This window comes from Rhinopithecus bieti, unplaced genomic scaffold (assembly GCF_001698545.2).
Source record: "Rhinopithecus bieti isolate Rb0 unplaced genomic scaffold, ASM169854v2 scaffold_11964, whole genome shotgun sequence".
Taxonomy (NCBI): domain Eukaryota; kingdom Metazoa; phylum Chordata; class Mammalia; order Primates; family Cercopithecidae; genus Rhinopithecus; species Rhinopithecus bieti.
This window is the reverse complement of record NW_016807677.1, coordinates 4,619,299-4,644,630: the sequence shown is the minus strand read 5'-3', so window position 1 is coordinate 4,644,630 and position 25,332 is coordinate 4,619,299. Positions and strand designations below refer to the sequence as shown.

Genomic DNA, 25,332 nt, shown 5'->3' with positions numbered 1-25,332 from the left:
TGAGGACACCTGGCATTGTATCCACCACTGTCAGATCATCTCTAGATCCACAAGAACCAGGATCTTTGGCCAGGACTGAGAGCAACTCACATCTGACAAAAGCCTGTTCACCTCGTAAAAGAAACCCACTTTTTATTTTCCTAGCAGGAGGGTGTCGGAGGTCGTCATTTCTGGGCATGCTAGTGACATGGCTTTCGGCATTTCCATTAGCATCCCTGTTCTAGAAAGTCCCCGTATGCTGTGAAAATTGATCTCAAAACAGTATATCATATATAATCACCATCTGAAGAGGGACGAAACCCCACCAAGTGTGATTTGTGGGAGTCCATTGCTTGAGTGTAGAGGGCTCAGCCTCTGAGGTCAGCTTATGTGCCTGAGGGCAGCTCACAGCAGGCCCTGCAGGGAGAGCTGAGAGCCTGCCCTGGTCTTGGAGGAGAAAGAGACAGGAAGTGTGCACCAGGAGACATCTATAGCCTCAGGTCCATGTTCCAGCAGTGCCCAGAAGTTTCAGGTTTGACTTCAGATCCCAAACTGTAGGTGCTTGTTGGCTGCAATCTCACAGCTTTGGTCATAGTGTAATAGCAGTTCTGCAGGCCTCTCACCCAGAGATCTGTGTCTTCAATTGATGTGAATGACTCCTCATCAGGAAGGGACATCTAGGTAACACTGCACTGGGTACCACATGAATGAATACTTCCAGGTTGAGAGGAGAAACCAAACCTGCAAAAGCCTATGCCCTGCTCCTAACACATGTGGATATGAGTGTACACCTAAAAATCACACGTATTAAAATATATGGGAATATGTGGGCTCAGAAGCCTGCAACTCATAGGGAATTGGGGCTGGTGGGTGGGTGGGTGGCTTGAGAAAGGAGAGTAAACCAGCATATTTACTTGAGTTGAGGTTGGTCAGAATCAGATAGTAATAGCTTAGGCTCTGAAAATTATAACTTGCTTGGAGCTCTGGCCCAAGCCCACAGAAGTATAAATAGGTTATTTTTAATATATTTGTTTGTTAATTCATTTAGTAAATATTTATTGAACACCCGTTTGTACTTAGGAGTATATTAGGCTCTGGGAATACAGTGGTGAGCAAATCAGAACCCATGTCTTCATGAGTTTCGTACCTTCTGGAGAGACATATAAGAAAATAAGCAAGTCATATACAGGATAAATAATGTTATGTTGGAGGTATAGGATGTTATTAGAGCACACATGAGCAACCTCCAACTTGGATGGGGTACTGGGGAGCCTTCCTGGAGGTGGTGTCATCTAAGCTGTCATCTGAAGGATGAGAAGAAATTAAGACAATGAAGGAATGGGGGAGAAAGGGAAGAATGCCAGGCTGAGAGTCAACGTAGGTAAATGTCCAGGGTAGGGAGACAGTAAGACAAGTTCATGGAACTGAAAATGGGAGTGGGGAGGAGGGCTGAGATCTGAGCTTGGAGGAGTAAATGGGCATTAAATGGTGAAAGGCCCCTGAAAACCATTTTAAATAGTTTTGCCTTTTCTGGGGGCAATAGGGAAGTAATGAAAGGATCTTAATCAGGAGAGGAACATCAGGTGATGTCGTGGAAAAGTTACTTTGACTACATAGTTGTGACTCAACTGGAGGGTGTAAGCTGAAGGCGGGGAGATTGGGATAATATTGCCATCATTTAGGCAAAAAATATGGTAGTCTGGACCAGTGTCACTCTATGAGGGGGTGGATAAATAAATGCAGAAAAAGATACTAGATATCCGAAGACATTTGGTCATTGATCTCTTCTGAGAGGTGAGAGAGGAATCTAGGCTAATGCCCACCTTTCTTGCTTAGGCAACTGAGTGATAGTGGAGTTCTTTACTGAAATGAAGAATACCAAAAAAAGAGCTTTTGTATTGTTGTTGTTAGGATACTGAACAGTTTTCATATTATAGTAGCAAGGTGTGCATGATGTCCAAAGGTAGGGTGTGCCTAGGAGGCATGTGGGTATACAGATGTATCTGGAATTCAGAAGAGAGAGACCCACTGGATATGTCAATTTTGGAGCTGTCATCAACATATAAATGCTCATTGAAGCCTTGGAAGTGGGTGAGTTTATATAACAAGAGAATATAGACAGAGAAGAGAGCTTGGAATAGAATCCAGAGGAACCCCGACATATTCCACCCCTCCAGAACAATCCCAATCCATGGTGGAGATTGAGGAGTCGCTGGAAGAAATAGGAGGGAGACCAGAAGAGTGTGGTGTCATGGAAACTAAAGGAGGAGGTTTCAAAAAGAAAAAAGCAGTCAGTTTTAAATGGTGCTGAGAAGTCCCCTAAGAGGAAGACTCAAAAATGTCTGTTGCACTTAGTGACATGGAAGTCACTGGGCATCAAAGGCAAACAGCTTTGGTCTCAGTGGAGTGATAGAAGCAGGAGTGGGATTACAGTGGGCTGAGGAGTTAGTGAGCACTTGGGAGATAGAGGCAGCATGGGTAGGCAGCTCTGGGAGAGGAGGAGGTGACTAGTTAGACTGATCCAAGCTTAGGGGTACAGCAGGCTGGTGAAATTGAAGGATCCCAGGCAGGGGAGTTCAGGAACTGGCCAGAAGTCAGTGGGTAGTTGGACGATGGGCCTTGAAGTGTGGGCTGAATATGAAAGAACTAAGGAAAGGAAAGGCATGCTAGGGAGATTTTTGAAGATCAAATGATGGGTTTGGTGGGAGTAACTGGATGGGAGAATTTAAAGGGTGGGAATGAGGTTTGAATATAACACTATAGAGATAGAGCTCTTCTTGGTGATGAAAGACATGGAGCGTTCTCTATAAGCACCTCCTAGAGGGGGCCTAAGTGCAGCTCATGGTACCTGTCTTAGTCTGTTTTGTGCTGCTGTAACAGAATGCCTGAGAGTGGATAATGTATACAGAACAAAAATGTATTTGGTTCACAGTTTTGAAGGCTAAGTCCAAGATCAGAGTGCCAGCATCTGGCAAGGGCCTTCTTGCTGCACCGCTCCATGGTGGAAGGCGAGAGGGCAAGAGAGAGCAGAGCGCAAGAGGGGGCTAGATTCATTTTTTCCTAAGGAACCCACTCCCTTGAGAATGACATTCCATGCGTGAGGGCAGAGCCCCTGTGACCCAAACACCTCTCATGAAGCCCCACCTCCTAACACTGCTGTATTAAGATCAAGCTTCCAACACAGGAACTTTGGGGGACATATTTAAACCATAGAAGTACCTAAGTTAAAACACCACAGCCCACTGATTTAAATATCTGTACCCGACACCCTTCTTCACCCAACCCACTGCATCAGTGTTGTAAGCAGCTACTTTTTCTCCTTCCCCTAATCATGTGTCATTGTGATAGACATTTTTCATATATTATCTCTAATCTGCCCAGCAACCTTGCATTGTGGGTACTATGACTCTAATACAGAAAGGAACCTAAGACCCAGAGATACTAAGTGATTTGCATATGATTATGTAGCTAGTAAATAAATGGAAGAGTCAGAATTTGAACCCAGGTATGGTCTGAGTTCAAAGCCCAGGCTCTTTGCTTTGTACTTCTCAGACTGTAAGCTTCTTGGGGCCAAGAAGTATTTTCTTATCATTGCGTAGCCTCCGGGTTTGATTCCTATATAGAATTGGAACTCAAGAAATACGAGGTGTGTGAGTGAGGGAGTAATTGAGAGAGGGGTACATAAAGTAACTCTCTAATGCTGTTCCCCAAGGGAGATAAAGCACCATCACCCAAAGAGAGAAATAAAGAGCATTGGACGGAAGAAAGGGAGAGCAGAAGGATTTGGCCATCAAGCGATGCTGGTGTTGGGTAGTTAGAACAGAGGTGTCTCTCCTCACTACTGTTTCTGACCAGGGTGCTGGACAGCCTGTGGTTGGCCTGAGAGAGTCAGCCTGAAGGCCTCCATCTGCCCCCGCATCAATCCCAGGCTCCAGAGCTGTCAGGGAGCGGCCTAGAAACTCCAGAGGAGGAGCTGAAAGGGGAGGTACCTAAGCAACAAAACCCACACGGGAGGAGAGAACCCCAGACCACGAAGTGACATTCCACTTCACATTTCCTTTTGGTGTCGGTATCTGAGGCTGGGGTTTCTCTCCAGACCCTCCTTCAGAGTATCCAGGGTTGGCGCATCTGAACATGTGCGGGTGTTGGGGGAGGACCACGCTACCACTGAGGAGCATGCACACCACCTAACATGACCTTGATGTCCAGCCGGATGCTTGCCAGACACTCATCTTCCTTTCTTGAAACTGATTTATAGAATCAGGAGACCAGCCTACTTGAAAGGAGGGTAGTTCCAGATGTGGGGCTAATGGGCAATGTGGTCGTTTATTTTATTTTTTTCTTGACCATAATCAGATTCCTGTCTCTCCCTCCCCAAAGAGCAAGAAGGACAGTATCTTCCTTCCAGGATTTAAAAGCCTTTGCATGCCACCTGACGTTGCATAAAAGCCTCTCCCTCAGGCCTACGGACTCCCTCTCATTGCTTGCCTGTTCCGTAAGCCTATAAATTTACTGTCCCCTGTCCACCACCATCACCACCAGCCTGTTGTGGCAGGGAAGGTGTCCTGGTGAGCCCAGTGGACTCCAGCAGGACTGCAGCAAGGTGGATACTGCTTTGTGCAGCAGCTGGGGCAGCGCTGTCTCTGAGGCCTGCAGGAAACTCCTGGGGCCCAGGAGGACAGTGGCCCATCACCTCCAGTATTGCACATCAGGTGTCCCCCACCTGTGTGCACCGTGCACACCCCCACCCTCCACCTCCTGGGCCCCATGTGCTGGGGGAAGGTGTGGTCAGCAGACGGGAGGATGTCATGCTGGAGGAGCCCCTTAGAACAATAGGAGCATCACAGGATCACAAAGCCTGTCCCCCTCATGTTACAGATGAGTTGAAGTCCAGAGAAATCAAACAAATTTGTGCAAGCCTTTATCCATCTATTCGTCCTTCTCTCCATCCAATAAATATTCATTGAACACCTGTCAGAACCAAGAGATACAGTGCTGTATGAGAGAAGTGAGGTCGCGGCTCTCATGCAGCTTTCATTCTGACAGGTGGGGAAGGCAGCAAACCTTGAACTTAAAGCAAGTCTCTAAGTCTTGTGGGTATCACAGTTGAAGACTGAGGCTGGGCCTCCTGTAGTGTCCTTTGCAAGGCCCCACACTCCCTGCTTCCTGGGAGGCCAAGCATTTAGTTTGGCTCTCCATTGCAGATGGAGAAGTTTGAGGGAATAAATCTCAGTTTGGACTAGATACTTTTGGGCGGCAGAAGGATACATGTAGTTTCAGACTAGGATTGGTTTTTAATTTTGGTAAATTATATGTCATGTAAATTTGCCTTTTTAACCATTTTAAGAGGACAATTCAGTGGCATTAAATACATTCACATTGTCATGCAACCATCAACACACTCTTATCTTCAGAACTCATATAATCCCATAAAACAGAAACTCCGTACCCTTTAAACACTAACTCCCCATTCCTTCCCTGGTGCCTAGACAGGGATTCTTAACTTTTTTGTGCCATGGACTCCCTGGGCAGTCTGGCAAAACCTCAGAACCCTTCCTCAGAATCAGGTCTGTAAATGCAGAAAGTAAAGTACATAGGATTGTCATGGAAACTTGAAATACAGGTGCCAAAATATTTTTAAAAGACCATTTGTAATATAGTAATATGTGTGATTCTTTGTTATCCCATTAACCAGTAAGATCAGGCCGTGGTTGAATAACTACCATATTTTTGCAGGAGTGGCTTCCATAGATGATATTTTGAGATGACTGCAACATTTCTAGTGCGATGTGAAAATACCCATAATGTCTACCGGTGACCAATTAGTTACCAGTACTGCCCATATGACTGGCTGGTTGCTTATATTCCTAATGGAAGGAGCTACTGAATTTCAGTTGGAGGTTGGTGAAAATAAAGATGTCACTTTTTCCCTCTCAGTTCACCAACCTCCTGAATTCTGTCCCTGGACAGCTTAGGGGTTCCGTGGACTCCAGGTTAAGAAGCCGTGCCTAGACCTGAGCTTACTCCCCTTTTCTGCTTAGAGGGGCTGTGCACGGGGCTGGGAGCGTGCTGATGCATACATAGGACGTCGTGAGTGACGCTGTCCCTGTGCAGGGCGTCACAGGAGCCCAGCCAAGGGGAAAAGGTGCCCCCACTCTCCCCAGGCCGCCAGCCTGCTGTCTGAGGTGGGCGGGGCCAGTGCCCCCTAGAAGTGTGCCTTCTGGCAGCTTCCCCCGCCCCCTTCCACCCTCTTGTCCAAGGGCTCAATGCAGAAGGTAGCCATATGGTCCTTTGTGGACACATTTTCCCTAGTACAGTATCTTCCTGGTGTGAATGCAGGGCCTGGCGGGCGCCCTGGTGTCAGCTGTCCCTCCCCTTCCCTGGTGCCCCATCCCCCACAGCCAGCCCAGAGAGTAGCAGGTTGTGGGGAGTCGGGGAGCCCTGCAGAGTCGGGGTGAGTGAGGAGTCTTTCAGTAACACCCACACACACACTCACACAGAAAACTGTTGAAGTGAAGTCAAATGTCTCAAAGTCAGATCCCTTTTTAGTATGAATTTGCTGTGTCTCATTCTGAGCACTAATTCCAATTTAATTGCAAGTGGCCTGAAGCCTCTTCAATAGGAGTAACAAATGGTTTGATTTTGTAAACTTCATCAGACTGCATTTTAAATGCGACACAGTAGCCCAACTCGAATGCCAATGAAGCACTGGAGTAGCTCTCTGTTTACTAATTATCCGTTTTTACTCCAAGCCACGCTGGCTGGCTTGTCTGATTAAATCGGATTTGTGGGATAGAGAACAGCTAGCAGAGTTTTCTCTATAGTAAACGAGATTGAAACTATGGGCCGCCTGGCTGCACACTGTAAATTATATTTCCTTTTAAAGGGGACGTGTCTCTTTTATTTCTCTGTCATCCCTCCTGCATATTAAACTTTACGGTACAGAAGTGTACCCGGCTGCTTCTAAATCCAGCCTCTCGCCCTCCACCTGGTAGCCCACTCTCACTTTCTGTGATTTCCGTCTCCCTCTCTGAAGGACTGGAAAGGAAATTGGTAGCTACACTCTTTGCTCCTTTATCTTTTTAACCCTTTTCTTTTCTTCCCATTTATTCTGGAATTGACTTTTCATTATTCCATTATTTTCAAAGGTACCTGTGATGATATGGATGCTGAGAAACTATATTGAGTTAGCTAAAAGAGTTCTAGCAACAGAATTTACCAGGACCTAACACAGATTAGGTTTTAGCCTTTCAGAAAGATGTGAAGGTGGGTGGTATTGGGCGGGGCAGGCAGGGGTGGGCATGAATTGGTAATGATAGTTTGAATAGTGAAAAGAGAGTCAATTTCTGAAAAATCAAATGTGTTCCTTTGGTCCACCTGGAATGATGAAATCCTTTCCTCTGAACACAGTGAAATCAGAATCACTTGATTTCTGCCTGTGGTCCAGTGGAGAAGGCCGTGGTGCAGGTGCTGGAAGGGTAAATGTTGGTGGTCGCACCATCTCGGTTGAAGCCCAGGTTGGGGCAGTGGGTGTGTCCTCTTTCTACTACTCCCTGGCTGGTTCTGGGTCTGGCGTAGAGCTCCTGGGCTCGATTTATTGTTTATTCCTCTGACCCTAGGAAAGCAAAACAACCTCTGCCCTTGGTCCTTCCTATATTGTGCACGTGCGTGTGCAACACAGACACGCACACATGCACGCGCATGAAACAAACGCAAGGAACCCTGAATCAGGTGTAACCAGGCTGTGCGTACGTTCTGCCACTGCTAAGACCAACTCCATGAGCTCAACCTGCCCTGCCCTTGTTCTTGGTGTCTGTGTATGTGCTGGGAACTTTTTTATATTTTGATTCGCTTCTGAATGTCCTGCAAAATTAACAGTATCTGTCTGCACTTCTCCCTTTTTGGCTATTGTGTGCCGTACAGTATGGGAAGGCCACATGGTGTCTCTGATATTGATAGCCTGGTTACCGTGGGAATGAATGCCCACCACACTCTCAGGCCCACAGCCCTCCTTTTAATTGTTGACAGTAAAAAGCGTTTAAATGCTGCTTAATTTGTAATCATCTTCTGGGGGGGTGGGGGGAAGGAGAGACGCCATTAAAATGTCAGTAAAATGAATACACCCTCTCCTTTTTTGTTATTTTGTTTTGCTTATTTATATGGGGCAGTTTTTGTTTTCATTGGCCAGTGTTTGTGAGGTATTTAAATGGCGCTGAAACAATCAGTATTTCATTTTATTTTGAATTTCTGTCTCGCCCAACCCCTGCTCCCCTCCCCACTCCATTCTGTCTCCCTGGGCCTTTGTCTTGCCTCTGTCTCTCTCTCTTTTCTGTCTGGGTCTCCTCCTGCCTCCTGCCTCTGCCTCCACCTCCCTATCTCTGAAATACATTGGGGTTTACTGGAAATTGTACATGAGAGCCTAGCTGAGGTTTTTGGGGGGTTTTTTCCCTGGAGACCCCACTCCTGAGCTGCAGTTTCTCTCCCGGGGCCTCAGGATGACTTTGGGAATGTCTGAAACTAGAGAGAGTGACCGTCTATAGAAAGCATCTTTAACACTTGAAGAATACTAGAGATGAAAGAGTCCTGGGAATAACTTATTGTCCAGACAAGGAAATTGGGTCTTACCTTCACACGGAAGCTCCCGTGCCTCCCGTTAAGCTCTGGACACACTGCCAGAATGTAAATGCCTACTATGTGTTGGACGCTATGGTCTTGTAGTGAAACTGCTAGATTCAGAGGGTCTGGTTCTGTGACTTGCCCTCTATGTAGGATTTCTTGGGGGTCTTCTCTATCACTCTGGTGCTGGGGGCTTGGGAGAGAAAGCTCCCCCTCCATACTCGCCACCCCAACTGCCCAGCCCTCACCTGGCACAGAGGGGCTTCAGGTACTCTCAGACCCAGCTACTCAATAATTGCCTCTGTGAGTGTTCAGCCAGTTCTAGGAGGTCTTAAGCTGCTAACTGGTAGTCCCCTAGAAAAGGGACCTAGAGGTTCTCTCAAGTCTTGTGAAATTTTCCCATCTTTCTAAAAATCCCCATCTCACAGTGCTGCTTGAGAAAGGTTGAATGTAGATTGGCACCCAGCAGGTGCCCAGTCAATGTTGGATCCTTTCTTTGCCTTGTCTGTGACTGTCCCTCTGTTAGCCTAAGAATGTGGTTCCCTTTTAGTTAAAGGGATTCTCTTTAGCTAAAAGAAGGCTGTCAAGTCTGACTTTGAAAGAGAAAATGTTGACTTCCATCTCAGTGGGAGAAAGGACCATTCAACCTGCCAGCACCATCTTCAATAGAATTATTGAATATTAGAGTGGAGAAAAACCCTTTAAGGATCACTTATATCCCTCTTCATTTTACTGATGAGGAAACTGAGGCCCAGAGAGGTCTAGTAACCCACCCAGGAGTGCACAGCGAGTTAGTCACTGAGCCAGGACTAGAGGCCAGGTTTTCTACTCTTTTGTTCCTGTTCAGTTGGGAGTCTGCAGTAAAAAGCCACATGAGGGCAAGAGGATGCCTGGGATGTGAAGATCCTGGCCTGCCCTTTCATGCTGTGTCCCGATGTTCCCCCACCCACTTTGGGGCTTCTTTTCCTGGAAGCCTCTAAGATTAGCTGAATTTGAGACCAAGGGACCCACGTTTCTTGCAGTGCTCATGCAACCTTGCAGAGGGTTACAGGCAGAATACATGCCAGGGAATGGATTTAGGAAGAAACTGATTGTAGCTTTTGATTTATTTGCTACCCACCTACCCCCAAATGCAGGAAGTAGGGAGCCCTTTGGCTTTAGGAATCCTGAGAGTAAACAGGTGCCTGTCTCTCTCCTTTGAACTTTATTTCTACAGAACAAGCAATGTAGAGAAACCGAGGAAAACAGTTCCCTGCATCTTGGGAGAAGTTGTTGAGCACGGGGCCCTCAAGTCGGCACCATGCCTACCTGCTCCATCCCACGGTCCATCATTCTCCCAGCCTGATCCCATCTCAGAGGCACCTCTCTGCCAGCATGGGCAGTACCTGAGAGAGGCTTCCACAGCAGATACCCCACCAGGGATGGGCTGGGTTGGGCTGGGCTAGGCTAGGCTAGGCTTGCTCTGCAGAGCTGGGCTAGGTTAGGCTACTGCAAGCTGCCCTTCTCTCTGCGTTGTTGAAGTTGGTCCGATTTTGCAATCGTGGGCCAATTAGTTTCACAAATGGGGGCCCCCGTGGTGCCAAGGCACATTTGTTCCGGGCCTGCGCACTGGCCAGGCCCCATTGTTCTGCCGCCCACCCCCGTGTGGGCCCATTGTCCTCGCCCCCAGCGGGTGCTGCTTACCGCTGATTTATACGGGCAGGCGTCCTGCGGGCTCCAGGCTTCTCTGCCACAGCTGGCGGAGGTGCTTAAGGCCTTGGACCCCGTGACCTTTGCCCTAGTCCTGCTGTCATTTTGAAAGTTACAGACCAGAGGGCTGCATACCTCTCCGGATTTACTTTCCACCCCAACTCACCCGCCCCCCAGCCGCTGCACGCGCGTGCATGCGCGTGCGCGCGCACACACACACACACAATCCCTTTCCTTCTTCCTCCGCTTGCTCTTGGAGAAGTTTTAATTCATTCTGGAATGTCTGGAAGGGTCCAGCCACTGGACTGGAAACCAAGAAGGAGCTGCTGGGGCAGGTGGGAGGTACTAACCGAGGATATTAGTCTCCGCTGATGTGCCTGGAAGCAGCTACTTCCTGGAACAAGGTTTTTAATCCTCGGTTTCATTAGTTCCATATCGGATGCTGGGAGGAAGGGAGGAGGATGTTGCCATCGGTGTGGCACTGCCAGGGAACCAGGACTTGATTTGGCATCTTCCAACTTAGCATGTACCCTTCCTGCCAGAGGCCCCTGAACCCTAGAAAGGGCAACCCAGAGTAGGAGGTAGATTGAATGTGAAGGTGGTTTTGTAGCCCAGTACGAAGATGCAGATCTTGTCCCCTCTTAACCCGTTTATTCTCTCTCTTCTTGCAAACCAAACTCATCTCCTCCTTTTTTTAAAACCTCCTTCCCTTTTTTTATCCACCCCTTTTCTTGTCCCCCTCCCTCATTTTCTCCCCTTCTTGGGCTCGTTTGTTGGAGTGATTGACAAAATTAGTAAATCCATTCATGTTACTTTTATTGTGCAGGTCTCAATAAATCCCCCATGTCCAGGGCGCACCTTAATGAGCTAGTGAGCTGACAAATTTGTTTACTGTAGCTGGAGGTGCCGAGTAATGAAATGCACTTGTGTCTGCAGCTCACTGCTAAACAAATACACGGTTTTCCGGGAGCCAGCTCTGCTAGCTGCTGTGCCTGAGGATGCAGCCACATTCCCCAAAAGACTGAAAGTTGTATGTGTGCATGTGTTTTAAAAATGTAATCACTCTCCCATCCATTGCCTAGTTTTAAAACAAATCTGAATCAGCTGCTCAAGCTCCTCCCCTTTTTTTGTTATGCAATGAAGATGCTTTTGCTCCCTTGACTGACGGTATTGAAACCATAACATTCCCCCTTTCTCTTGTGGAAATGGAATGTCATACAGATGTATAGATGCCTTCTGTGATTCTACGCAGATAAGAAAGGAAGGAAAAAGAGGCAGAGAGGGCTGGATAAAGAGACCTAAAATTGACAAGGATGAAATTGACAACTGATGCTAAGGTTTTTGGCTCTTGGCTTGGTTTGGGAAGATGTAACTGAGTACCTCAGCAGTAGGTGACTCTATACACAGGAGACAAACACCCATGCGTGAGCTCAAAGCTAATTGAGTTTGAGACAAGTCTTCCAAGATGGTATCTTAGTGTATCCTACCCCAGTAAAAGCAACTGGGAAACTTGTCTCTTGCTCACCAGCAGCTGATTGGAGTTTCCAGGGTTCAGTGGGCTGATTTGGCCTTCAGTGCCCACATAGCTAGCCTTCTGAGGAATGCTGGGAGTGCAATAGTGCATCCTAAATGATCCTGAAACTCATGCTCAAGAGGACAACCAGAGAAATAAAGAGAGGGCTATTGGCCCTTAATCCAGTAGATTCCTTGAAAAGGAGCTGAGCCCTAAGTGATAGCACAGGGGAAGTCAAAATGGAGGAGCCACTCAGATTCAGGGGCTGGACTTTGTTCCTTTCTGTCTATTCCTCACCTCACCCCAGCCATCTCCATCCTCTTAAGATGAAGACAGAGCCTTCCTGCCTTGGGTAGGAGTCAGCCCGGTGCTGCTTGTCTCTGCCTCTCTTTCTGTCTTGCAGAGTGGATGGTGCAACTCTGCTACCTTTTTTCAGCAGCATCCTGGGGGCAAAGGGAGGAGAATATGGGCGAAAGGAAAAGGCCATCAGTTTATGTCAAGGTTTGAGTGTGTGGTCACGAAGGTTGCCCATGCTGGAGATGGTGTCTTAGGAAAGAGTAATCCCCCAGGATGTCAGAGGGATCAGAAAGACATATCTGAAGGATTTGGGGGCTAGGGGTGGAGGGAGGGGAAGTTTCTAGTTTAAATCAAGGTTTTCACACCCTCCTAAATTTGATATTTTCTTTCTGTGGGGAGAAGAAGCTCTCAGGGTGGCAGGGGAGGAAGTCCTTCCTTTGTTGGGTGAGGTTGGGTAGGACTGGACATGAGAAGCCCCTCCGGGGTACATGTGCATGCACACGCACACACGGGCATGCACACGCCCCAGCACATGCACACACAGCAGTCCCAGCCTGCTTACCAAAAAAAGCTGGAGTATATTTAGATCCCTCTGCTCCTTTGATTAAGAAACTGCTTATAGCAGGAGATAATAAGAGGTTTGCTCCAAGAAGGTGTAGCACCTGAACATCTTTCTTCTCCAGCTGTGTCCCCCTCTGATCCTCTTCCTTCCCATCTATTAAAGAGATAATTGATATGGAAATGGCACAGGTGTAAACATGAGGGGTTTTGTGTTTCATAATTTCAGACCCCGTCATCACCTGGGTGAAATACCCTAGGTCTATGTCACCCCTTCTGCCTACTATTCCACCCTGGCCTGGCTTTCTCCCTTTCTCTCTTTTTCTCTTTTCTTTTCTTTCATTCTCCTTTTTTTTGGTTTCACTAAAATTAAGCTTGTTTTAAATTGGAAGACTTTGAGTCATACATGCCCTATAGTCAAAACTGGCTGTGTCGCCACTCGGGGGTCTGGTGTGGGTCACCTTCCCTAGAGATACGATTTATGCAAATGTGGTCCCAGATACTTGCATGGACCCTGCCCATATTACTAAGAGTCATGCTCCTTGAGTCTTGATAGCGTCATCCTTTCCACATGCATCCCCTTTTCCTACTTCGGATTCCCTTTGAGCAGATACCCTGGGAGTCCAGGCTAAGACTGAGTCCCATTCATTCTTCAGAAGAGCAGAGGTGCTAATTCCTTGACCTGAAAAATTATTTTCTTGGGTAAAAGCTGACTTATATATCTGATTTACATTGAAATGTACATTGATAGAAAGCAATACATTTGTAGGATTTACATAATCAAAAACATTTGTCAGTTGCATCCTAACAGGACTATGAAGTTAGGGCTGGAAAGGGCAGATTAGTTATGAATTCTCTTTCCTAGATGAAGAAACTGAGGTTAAGGACAACAGCTGCCTGGACTAGGATCACAAATCCAAGAAGGGCTGCACCTCTGGGCCAGAATTGGGATCTTTGTACTGTTTCACTGTATAATATGGCAAAACCAATCCTTCTATGGTCTGGGTCTTTGCTTCTGAGCAACAGAGCTCAGACATGGAGTAAGAACTAAGGAGTCCTGTCCAGCCCACCAGACAGACACAGGAGGCCTCACTGAGATCTGCTGCCTGTGGGTCACTTGTCATTACTGATTTCCAAGGAGAGCGGTTGGATGCTCTTAGTCGTGGTTTCGTTTGTGGACTGTGGTCTGAACTTTCCTCATCCCTAGCCCTCTGTCTGTACCATGACTCTCCTCATACCTCCTCCCCCACCCTTTGTGACTGTCTCACAGCCCCTTATTTATTTACTAATTCAACATGCAGTTATTAAGAGCCTACTCTATATCAGGCCATGTGCTGTGTGTTGGGGAATATAAAGATGAATACAATAGTTCCTACTTTGGAGGCTTATAATCTATTAGGCAGAGCTGAAAGTCCAAAATAAATGCAATACAGGGCTTTACCACACCAGATACAACAGTGAGGGATTTCAGAGGAAGATGGTGTTGTTGGCACTGAATCCTAAGTGGTGTAATTCCTCAAAGATGCCTTCTCTAGGCTTCCCAGAGAGCAGCAGCCCAGAGACAACAAAACAGCTTAGGCATGTGTACTGTGCAGGGCTGCCATGACTCATGCCATGACTCACGATCCAGGTTGTTCACTGCACAAGGGTACCCAGCTGAAGAGGAAAGAGCCCAAAACCCAGGCCTCTCTGTGCTCACCAGGTCTGTGGGGCTGCCCAGAGGAGGAGACATGATTTTCTAATTCAGATGAAGGTGTTGTTTGGCTGGCATTGGCTCTGTGACCACATTATAAAGTTTTTTCGTGTGGATGTCTCATTTGATGTTCTTGATAACCACAATATGGTGGATAAGGAGCAAATGGATCTGGCGAAGTAAAATGACTTGCTCAGGGCCACAAGGCAAGTATATGGGAGAGCTGGGACCCCTATGCTTCTTTTCCTTCCCCTGTGTCATGCGGACCATCTGACTTCTGAGGGTCTTGTTCATCCAGTCAGAGCACCGCCCCTCTCCCCAGTGGTACCAGGCCTGACGTCTCTCCATAGCAGAGGACAGAACCCAGGTGTTGAAGGGAGCAGAGCGTTCCAGTGCTTCCAGGCCCCCCTGCCCCGCCGCACATCTCACTGCAGCTAATGAATTGCTAATACAATTTTCTAGATAATTTTATTTCCATAGTCTCACATTTTAATGTGTTTCCAAAAGCTAGCATTTATTTGCTTAATCTCCCAGTGTAATAGAATCTGCCCTGACTCATCATACATGCGAACAATCAGCTAGGCTGAAACAGCAGCAAATTGTTTAATAACTCACATCTAGTCTCTAGATTTTTAACTCACATGCACCAATAGCTTTTCTTGTGTCTCATCCACATCTCCCCCGCCCTTTCCCTTTTTTTTTTTTTAAATACTTTTCTATCATCATAGCTGTTAGTCTCCAAGCAGAAGAATGGGGGAAGTGGATGCTGAGTCTCAGAGGCCCCCCTTTCTTGCCCTGGGAGCCTTGGTTGGTGGATACGTGGCCAAGGAGCACCCCTGCACCTTGTGGAATGTCCCAGGAAGGGGAGAGAGACCACTGTAGGGACATCATGGCATTTCCTTTCCAGGTGGTGACCGTGTAACTTCCAGCCTGTTGGCCAGGTGTGGAACTTGCCATCTGGGATTTTGTGCATGCCACTCCTCCCTTGTTGTCCCACCTTTCTAGGATTTTCTGTCTCCCCTTGCCCTGGCAGCCTCTGCCCTGGTCTGGTCCCCACCCTCCTGCAGTGGCGCATCAGCCCTGTCGCTGCTTCTCACCACTTGCTGCTGCTGTTAGTTCCTATGTGTGTCCAGAGTCACTGGCTTCAAACACAGGTCGGATCGTGCTAGCACCACTCATCTTAGTCAATTCAGGCTGCTATAACAAACTGCCACAGACTAGGTGGCTTATACACAGCAGACATGCATTTCTCACAGCTCTGGAGGCTAGGAAGTCTGTGATCAGGGTGCCAGCACGTTCGAGTTCTGGTGAGGGTCCTCCTCCTGGTTGCAGACTGCTGACTTCTCTGTGTCCTCACATGTAGAAGGGGCTAGCTAGCTCTCTGGGCCCTCTTTTACAAGGATACTCATCCCATTTTAATTACCTAATTATCTGCCCTCAGGCCCCACTTCCTAATACCATCACCTTAGGGGTTAGGATTTCAAAAAAGGAATTGGAGGGGGACCCAGACATTAGGATCATACCAACCCTCGGTCCTTTCATGGCACTGCATTGCCTGTAGAATAAAGTCCCATCTGTCCTACCTGGCATGTGCAGCCCTCTGTGGTCTGACTCCCATCACCCTCCCAGCTTGTCTCTATCCCCAGGGCCTGACCTTGGCCCCATCTGCTCTGACATTTGCCAGTGGTGTCTCTCTCCTTAGCCTGGCACGTGTGTCCCAATTTCTTGTCCTTTGCTTCTCAAACACTCTTTACTTGTAAAAGCCTAACTCAAAATCTCAGGAGCTCTTGGAGTCGCCCTGCCTTACCCTCTGGGTGGTTGTTAACTCAGCGTCTCCCACTAGTCTGGGACTCAGTTTCTCTGCTCAGCCTCAGCCTGCCCCTGGTCACCTAGCACAGTGTCTGCACTTGGTAGTGGCTCAGTGAGTTGGCTGAATGGACATGAAGTGGGTTCAGGCCACCCTGAGAAGTAGGGACAGCATAGTGGGGCAGCATCTAGGGGTCTTGGGAAGACCAAGGGGGCAGAGTGCCGTGGCCTGCCTTGCTGGGTGATATTGACCCTCAGAGCACCTCTGGGTCTGGCTGTGTAGGCTGAGATGTCCCACTGGCAATGCCATTCATGTTCCCTCTGCCCAGGTTCCTTCCATGCGGGGGATCTCAGAGGATGCATAAGGAGGAGTCTTGGCTCTTAAAGGGCATGGCTGACCCACAAAGCCTACTCAATCCTACTGATTTAAGGCAGCTGTTTGAACACCTGGCTTAATTTGGGCTCTCTGTGGGGTGGGGGTTAAGGGCAGAAAGCGGGTAGATGCTGGGGGCCCTCAAGTTGAAGGACTGGGGGCCACCGGGCACAGAACGCATTGCAGATGCACTGTGCTCCTTTGTATGTAGGCCAAGCAGAGAGGGACATTGAAGACTCACTGTCAACTCTTGGCACTGCTTCTGTCCGGAAAGATACATCTCTCATTATGTCCCCCTCCAGCAAGTGGAGCTGAATACCCTACTCAACATTTCCGAGAGACCCTGGTGGCTCCCAGTGGGATTGCACGGCCTCAGAGAGCTATGTCTTGTGACCCAGCCCCAGCATCCGCCTACTCCTGGCCAGGGGGTCTCTAGCCATTGCTGGAGCTGTACTAGAGGCAGGGGTGCTCTGTACTGTCCTTACTGGGCCTCTTCCAGGGTAAGCGCAGACAGGCGGGCAGCTGGCCCCAGAGGCAGCACTGAGCCCAGCCCCGTGGTTTCTGAAAGCAGACACACCGAGATATTTTCAGATCCCAACTCTGCCTCTTTCTGTGTGATCTTAGGCAAGTTATTTAATCTCTCTGTTTTCCACTAGTGAAAAGGGGGATAAGAATGCCTGCCTTGTAGGATTGCAAGTTTTAAATGAGCTGACAACATAGAAAAAGCACCTAGCATAACGCCTAGTTTTGCTCCCCTTCCTTCCTGCTTTTTGATGGCCAGGAGAAAAATCCAGTGCTGGCTGCTATTCCTATTCCCTGCTCAGCCTTCCTGATTGCTGGCGAGATGGGGTGTGGCTCCAGGTGCTTAGACTTCAGTGTCTGCAAAGGGAAGGGGTATCAGGGTGAGTATGAGGGGCACAGAAGTGTGGGGGACCGTGAGAGGTGGACCTTGCCTGCCTACTAGTCCATCCTAACCCAGCAATGAATGGGACGGAGGTGGTGAGGACCAGGCCTCTCCTTGCTATCTCTATCGATGGGCCAGGAAGGCAGGGAGGTTCTTCGTGCCATCCCTTCTCTTCCCCCTACCTTCCACCAGACACTTCCCGATTCCATGCTGAGCAGCCCATGGCTTCCGGCAGCCAAAGCTTTGCCCCCTGCCCCCACCCACTCTGGACTGGGCTGACAGATGCTAGGCCTACTTACCTTTCCTGCTTGTGCCCCCCACACAGGGGACAGCAGTGTGGGGCCAAGTGCAAGTGATATTGCCCAGGTACCAGCACAGAGACATGCAGATGGGCCTGCCAGGGGGCTCCTGTGCTCAGGAAAACAGAGCCCAAAAGGTTGGGCACCGAGCTGCCAGTTAGGACTCACACACAAGGTCAGATTCTTCCTCCCATGGTGCTGTAGCTGGAAATTTCGGCCATGGCTCCAGAGCAGCATCAGAAAGGGGTTGGTAACAAACAGAAAATAGTAGCCTATATTTGTGGGGTACTGTGGGAGTGAACAGCCAGTTAGAATTAAATGAAAATCTCACATCACTCGCTAGCTTTCAATCATTTGACAGTTGCCCGTCGGGTTTAGGATGGAACCTAAAGCTCTTAACGTGATTTGCAAGACCCTGCATGGCCTGGCCCTTACGGTTCCCTTTAGCCTCTTCTTCTTCCCCAGCTGCACTGCACCGTTCCTCTGTCTGATCCTCCCACCGGCCACGTTTCCCTTTGGCCCAGAGTGTTCACAGACACTATTCCATCTTCTGGATTCCGCCATTCACCTGGTGTTCAGGGTTACGTCGGTCATGAGAGCAGGCACTTGGCATGCTCTTCCGTGGTTATATCCCCAGTGCCAAAAAGACAACATTACTTGTAGAAGGCACCAAGTAATACTTGTTGAGTGAATGAACCTAAGATTCATGCTTTAGTGAGTGGAGAAGTAGTTTAAAAAAAAAAAAAAGGGGGGGTCTGTATCTAGTCTTGGGAAAGCATTAAAATCTAGGGTGCGTGGGTGTGAATCCCAGCCCTGCCACTTATGAACTCTATGGCAGGAGTCCCCAACCCCTGGGCCATGGCCTGTGAGGAGCTGGGCTGCACAGCAGGAGGCGAGCGAGTGAAGCTGAGCTCCACCTCCTGTCATATTAGTGGCGACATTAGATTCTCATAGGAGCATAAACCTTATAGGGAACTGTGCATTCAGGGGATCCAGGTTGCACGCTCCTTAAGAGAGTCTAATGATTAATGCGCTTGAATCATCCCGAAACCATCCCCCCACCATACGTGGAAAAATTGCCTTTCATGAAACCAGTCCCTGGTGCCAAAAATGTTGGGGACTGCTGCTCTATGGGATTTTGGCCTAAGTAGTTAATCTCTCTGTGCCTCAGTCTCCTTGTCTAAGGGGTGAGGATAACAGAGGCTAGCTTTTGGAGTTTTGGATTTGTATTAGTTACGTTAGAACAATAGCTGGCTCGTGGTATCTTTGTCAGTGTTTGTCCTCACAGGGTCTACCTTGCCTCCCCCACTTTTTGCCCCGGACTCTGTGAAGTCCATCTGGTATGTGCCCTCTTAGTATTTTGCTGCCTTTTATATACTGCCTGACACAGTTGCACATTACCCTTGCTATTGTGATGTATTTGATCAGTGTCTCTCCTTCTCCCACTAGACTTTAGCTTCCAGAGCTCAGGAACGACGTCGATTTTGCCCATCCCTGGGGCCACATACTGGGTGCCCAGTGTTACACAGCCTGGGCCAACTCTGGATTTGCCCCTGAGCATGGGGATTTGGAGATGTGAGTCCCGACACTGGCTCTCACTCCAGATGGGTAAAGAATGCGCCTTGTGTTCCCAGCCTTCTGAGGCGCCCCCTTTCCTGTCTCCCACAGGCACTGACATGGCCGTCTTCTGTCTGCTGTGTGGGAAGCGCTTCCAGGCACAGAGCGCGCTGCAGCAGCACATGGAGGTCCACGCGGGCGTGCGCAGCTACATCTGCAGCGAGTGCAACCGCACCTTCCCCAGCCACACGGCCCTCAAACGCCACCTGCGCTCACATACAGGTAGGTCAGTGAAGCTGATGGGTGGATCGGGGTCTCTGGGAGCCAGTCTCTATATTTACCTCTAAGGACATAAAGTGGAAGTGGTGGGCTGAGTCAGCCCTCAGTCCTTCTGCTCAAGGCTTGGACATGCAGGGGCTGCCTGTCATGCAGGTAAATGTGGACAGTTCTCCCAGTTCCCTCCTGCGGACCGTCGGTTCACAGTCTTTCCATGTTCAGCACAGGATGCTCATTAAAACGGTAGGCTCTTGGGTCCCACGCTCAGAAACTTTTATTCCGTGGGGCCAGGGTGGGGTCCCAGATTCAGCATTATTAATATGTATTCCCAAGGGATTCTCATGTAGGTAGACCCAAAATGAATTTTGAGAAAAACTGACCTGCTGGGTCTCTTAACAGTGTCTGCCCTGCCTCCCACCACTCTTGATGCCCCTCCGCTCCATCCATACACATTTCTGAAGTCAGCTTCGGGCTTCTGAGGGCAAGTTGAAGAAGTCCTACTTTCCCCACAATAACAAAGGCCTGTACTTGGAACTTAACCCTGTTTAGGGAAGACAAGGAGGGGATTTAAACGATGAGCAATGAAATATTGCTTCTCAGCCAGTTCCAGGTGATGGGACAAGGGAGGGGTTATGAGCTAAGGAGGCTGGGCCAGGTGCCCAGAGGCTGGCCATTCCCTGCCACCAGCCTCTAGAGCTTGAGGGATGGGGACACTTGGTCCCTGATGGCCAAGAGGCATTTGCTTTCCTGCAGCAGCCCCCGGTCTTCCCTAACAGGGGAGTGGACGGCTTAAATTCCTTATTTTCTCTATGACAAAACTGGGGCTCTGCTGACTGTACCTGGGTAAAGGAATGCGCATTTCTGAGTGTGCATGTGTCTCTGCCTTTGTGTGCTGTGTTTGTAGGGAGGGTTGGGGTCAGGTCTCTATCTGGGTATGTAACAGAGCATATACTCATCAAAACCTCTGCATGCCACGTTAAGGAACAGTAGGCCCTCTCCTCAGTGTGAGAGTCTTGTCACAGCTCAGAGATTGAGTATGCAGACCAGGTCTTGCATGGGTGGCAGGCTCTGCTAAATAAGGGAAGAGCTTTACTTCTCAGGACTGAGCTGGCCTGGCCTGCCAGCAGTAGGTATCCTCGTTAAGGAGCCTTCCTGGCTCTCACTTTTGGATGCCATTTTGTTCAGGGGAGCACATTGCCTTAGCACCACCAGATTTGCACAGAACTACTTAAAATTTCTGGGATAGGATGGAGGTAGGGCCCAGAGGGGTGGGCTCAATAAGAAGGGCCCAGGAGGGTGGGATGTTGACAAGGACTTTCTCTGCAGGGACTGCATAAGCGTCTCCCCTGCAAGTATGTGCATCTTCCTGTGAACGCCTCCCTCAACAGGTCCCCAGGTTCATTTGGTCTTACGAAAGATGGCTAGATACCTTTCAGCCACTTCTGAGCATGCCACTGGGTCCAACCAGTTGGCTTCATGTGACTTGAATGATCTCAGTCCTGCTAAATCCACCCAGGATATGCCCTTCTCTGTCCATGCCACCTTCTCAGAGCTCAGATATGAAAATGTCACATGCCCTTGTGTCAGTCATGGCTCAGATCCACAGGGAGGGGCTGTTTCCAGAGATAGGGAGAAGCCCTTGCTTATTCTAGGAAACACAGAGCATGTGTACTGCCTGTGCACACACAGAGAAACACCCATCAGTTTTCACACCAGTGAGGCACTGTGCACACAAGCCATATACAGGCTATGCACACCCCACACACAATGCCTCATTAATATTCCGTTGTTCTTGGCCCATTTGCTGCTGGGGCCGGGTGTTTAGCATCAGCAGCTGTGTTTGGTAGGTTAGTCCAGCCGTGCTCTTGGCATTGATGGATCCCTGATTCACACGGCTCATCATATAATAAACTCTCAGCTGTGCTGAAGGGAGGGGCCAGGAGGGAGGGGCCTGAAGAGCCAGCAGGATGGGGCTGGGGTGGGGAGGACGACAGACACTGGGCTTGGCCAGTGCCAGAGAAAGCACCAAGTAAGGACAGATTGGGGGGGGGAAGTGGGGGGGTCACAGGTGCACCGGGCAGGCTGGAGGGGGCTCTAATTAGTCTCGTTTGTCCTGCACTTAATGTCAAGCTCATTAAAGAGGCTACAGAGTTAATCAACATACCACAAATTGGATTTTGAGTTCTGCAGCCAGTTTTGTGTACATTATGGCCACACTGACACAATCAGCTCTCAGGGTGAGGACTTCACGCCAGGTGCGCACCGTGCTCCCAAATCGGGATGGGGATACGTGTGTGTTGGTGACTTTTCTTTTTCTTTCTTTTTCTTTCTTTTTTTGTTGTTATTTTTCCTTCTAAATTCTTTTTATTCTTTTCCCTGGGCAGACTCAGGAGATTTCCTATTTAAACTCATTTAACATGTGCTCCACTTCATAATTAAATTCATAAAAATTGGATCAAACAAACTCCTCTGTCTTAACCCCTTGTTTTTTAAATTGTTAGGGACCCCTCTGGAGGTGAAAGGCACAGGCAGCTGCCCCCCGCCCCCCCACCGCTGCCTTCCCCCCAGCTGGGCGACTGCCCGATGTACGTTTTAATTACCGGCTCCGGCTGAAGTCTCACGTGGCCCTGGCTTTATTTATTTATTTATACCTTAATGAGGATACTGAATCTTTGATTAAAGTCGTAATCGTTGCCGATTCAGTAAGGAGGGGGAGTTGGATGTCAGACCAGACGGGCCTATGAGTACAGACACACAGAGAGAGTGGGTTCAGGCGCACACACACAGACTGGCCCTTACTGTGTTAGACACACAACTAATTAGTACCAGGGTTTGCACAGGCCTCCACTCCCCTTGAATTTGATGGGACTAGGGGCCAGGAAGTCCCATGGCTCTGACAGTGAGGATGGGCAGGTAGCAATTTTGAGAACCCCAGGCCTTGGCCCATCCCCAGATCTGCAGGTGAGGGACTCACTGGCTGAGCCTCTGAGCCAGTGCAGCACCCCATAAATTGGGGTAAACTGGTGTCAAGGCACGATGCCACTCTTTGAGCTTCTTCCATCTGATTACTTGATAGAAGTGCCCCTCACATGGCATGGGTGCTTCTTGCAAATCTTTCACCCATGAGAAAGTCACTGATCAGACCCCAGCATCCGCTCCCCACAGAGCCTTACTAAAAACCCCTCAGAGCCATCAGAAGAGATGAGAATTTATGTGGGTACAGGGGCCTAGCTTTGGGAGGGGGGAGCTTTGGTTAGTGGCCCGAGGAGGGGAGAGAGAGGAGAGAGTAAAATATCATTTTAAAAAGGAAGTGAAGGCACAGGCATGCGAGTCTATAACGAGAAGGACAATTTATGCCCAGGCACGAGCGCAGTTTGACATGGGGATAATGAAAAAACGTAGGTCATTGTGGATGACTTAAACCTTCAGCAGCTGAAGAAAATGTATGAAATGCAGAGGACATTACACGGTTGGCAGCCCCACACATCTGCAGAGGGACAAGTGAAATACAGTGGGCCATTCTTTACCATAAACTGTGGTTGTTGGAGATGCAGCCCAGAGAAATTGTAATTACAGTGACAAGACGAATCAGCGATATTTAAATATTCATGAACAAAGTCTGGGGTGATCAATCTATCTTTATTGTCTGTGCCTTCACTCCTGTAATAAATAAGTAGCTGGAGTCCTCACCTTTCATCCCCCAAGTCCCCCACTTTGGGTATGAAAGGCAAGATGGTTATTCTCCACACCCCAACCTCTCATGCTCTGGAGATTTCAGAGTGGGATCCTCAAAAAAGAAAAGGCAGTTCTCTCCAAGTTTCATGGACCCACCATTTCCTGAGTCTGTTCTGGATCCTCCCTGTGTGATGCACTGAGACTACAAGGATGGGTGAGGCTTGCTTCTTATCCTGGTGGTGCTTCCATGCCGGAGGTAGGGTGGGCAAGCCAGTAGATACATCACAGTGTCAGCAAGCTGACAAGTATATGGTACCCAGACTCTAGAGCCAGAGCCAAACCTGAATCCCAGCTCAGCTCTTTACTTGCTCTTTCACCTCAGGGATGATGTTGAAGCATCTCCAAGCACCTCATTTTTTCTCAACTATAAAATGAGAATAATATCTTTCTTTAAGGTTGTTGCCATGATCACCTTATGCGATCACATCACACATCTGAGTGCTCAGGAAATGTGGGCCATTTTAATGCGAAAGTGCCATAAAAATTATACCACACTAATAAAAGAACACAATTCTGGGCATTTCTTCTCTTTGGGGACACAGAGGAAAGTGTGATTCATTCTGCCTGGAGAACCAAAGGGAAGCGTCCACACAGGGGTATCATATGAGCTGGGCTTTGAAGGATGATTAGGAGTTCACCAGGGAGAAAAGAAGAAATCGAGCAGAGGAAACAGCTATGTGAGACTGTGGAGGAAGGAAATTGGGGACTGTAGAAGGTATTTGGAGAACAATGTGAAGTTCCCAGAATTGGAGAGATTTCTTTGAAGGTTGAGGAGTCAGCCTGGAGTGACTGTCACTCTTAACCTAAAGGAAGGGGAGAAGTGGTCATCTGAGAAGCAAGATGGTGAGGTCTCAAGTATCCACATGAGGGCTTGCTTTCTGGGGACTGCTGTCCATCCCTGAACCAAATGGGCCCTCTTTTCCCAGGACTGGCCCTTGCCCCGCGGATGATCATGGGGCCACAGTAAAGTGTGGACATGTGTGAACACAGATATTGCTTGTTTATTCAATGGAGGTGTGGCCGTGGATCCCTAAGTTGTCTTTGGAGGTGGTGAATACAGGCCGTCTCATCCTTCTCATGCACTGAATGTGCCCTACTGTCCCCTGAAGAGGGGGCAGGGAGAGGCAAATGCCTGATCCAGCCGCTTGTCTCCACAGGCGACCACCCCTACGAGTGTGAGTTCTGTGGCAGCTGCTTCCGGGATGAGAGCACACTCAAGAGCCACAAACGCATCCACACGGGTGAGAAACCCTATGAGTGCAATGGCTGTGGCAAGAAGTTCAGCCTCAAGCATCAGCTGGAGACGCACTATAGGGTGCACACAGGTACCGAAGGCCAGGGAGGGGTCTGAGCTGGCTCTGGGACCTGGGTGGAGGTGGGAAGCAGATGGTCTCCTGGAGAAGCCTAAGTGAGGATGATCCCAGGCTGTATCAAAGAGGAGAAGAGGTTCTATTAAAGGCTGGTATGGTGGCCTGAGGGCCACCAGTCAAGGCCAAGGCAGACATTACTAATCAATCCCAGCACACTTTCTAATGAGCCCCCACCAGCTCTCCAGGCAGCTACACCAATAGTTCAGAGGTGACATGCAAAATGATGTCTGTATATGAGTCCTGAATTAGGGGTAAGTTGGTCCAATTAGCTGGAAGTGAAGGTTAGGGGTAATTTCATGTTACTCAAGGGTTACAGTAAGAATTAGGATGCATTGAATTACGTTATTATGGAAGTTGGGAAATTGTAAAGTTAGATTGTGTTTGGTTCTGAGATTAGAAGAGCAGATATATTTAATAATCCTTGTATGCATATGATGTTTTACCATTTCAGAGTGCCTTCACATTTTTTTTTTTTAGACGGAGTTTCGCTCTTGTTGCCCAGGCTGGAGTGCAATGGCATGATCTCAGCTCACTGCAATCTCTGCCTCCTGGGTTCAAGCAATTCTCCTGCCTCAGCCTCCCGATTACCTGGGGATTACAGGCGTGTGCCACCATGCCCGGCTAATTTTGTATTTTTTTTTTTTTTTTTTTTTGTACGGGAGTTCTC

General features: G+C 48.6%; 1 protein-coding gene across 3 annotated transcripts in view; it reads left to right on the top strand.

Annotated features, from left to right (window-relative positions):
* Nucleotides 1-25,332, top strand: part of ZBTB16 (zinc finger and BTB domain containing 16) — a 207,056-nt gene that overhangs the window by 173,535 nt on the left and 8,189 nt on the right. For all 3 annotated transcript variants that reach the window (XM_017883146.1, XM_017883148.1, XM_017883147.1), the window contains exons 5-6: nt 19,396-19,566; nt 24,453-24,620. In XM_017883146.1, the coding sequence (XP_017738635.1) occupies nt 19,396-19,566; nt 24,453-24,620 (339 nt within the window). The remainder of the gene's footprint in view (nt 1-19,395; nt 19,567-24,452; nt 24,621-25,332) is intronic.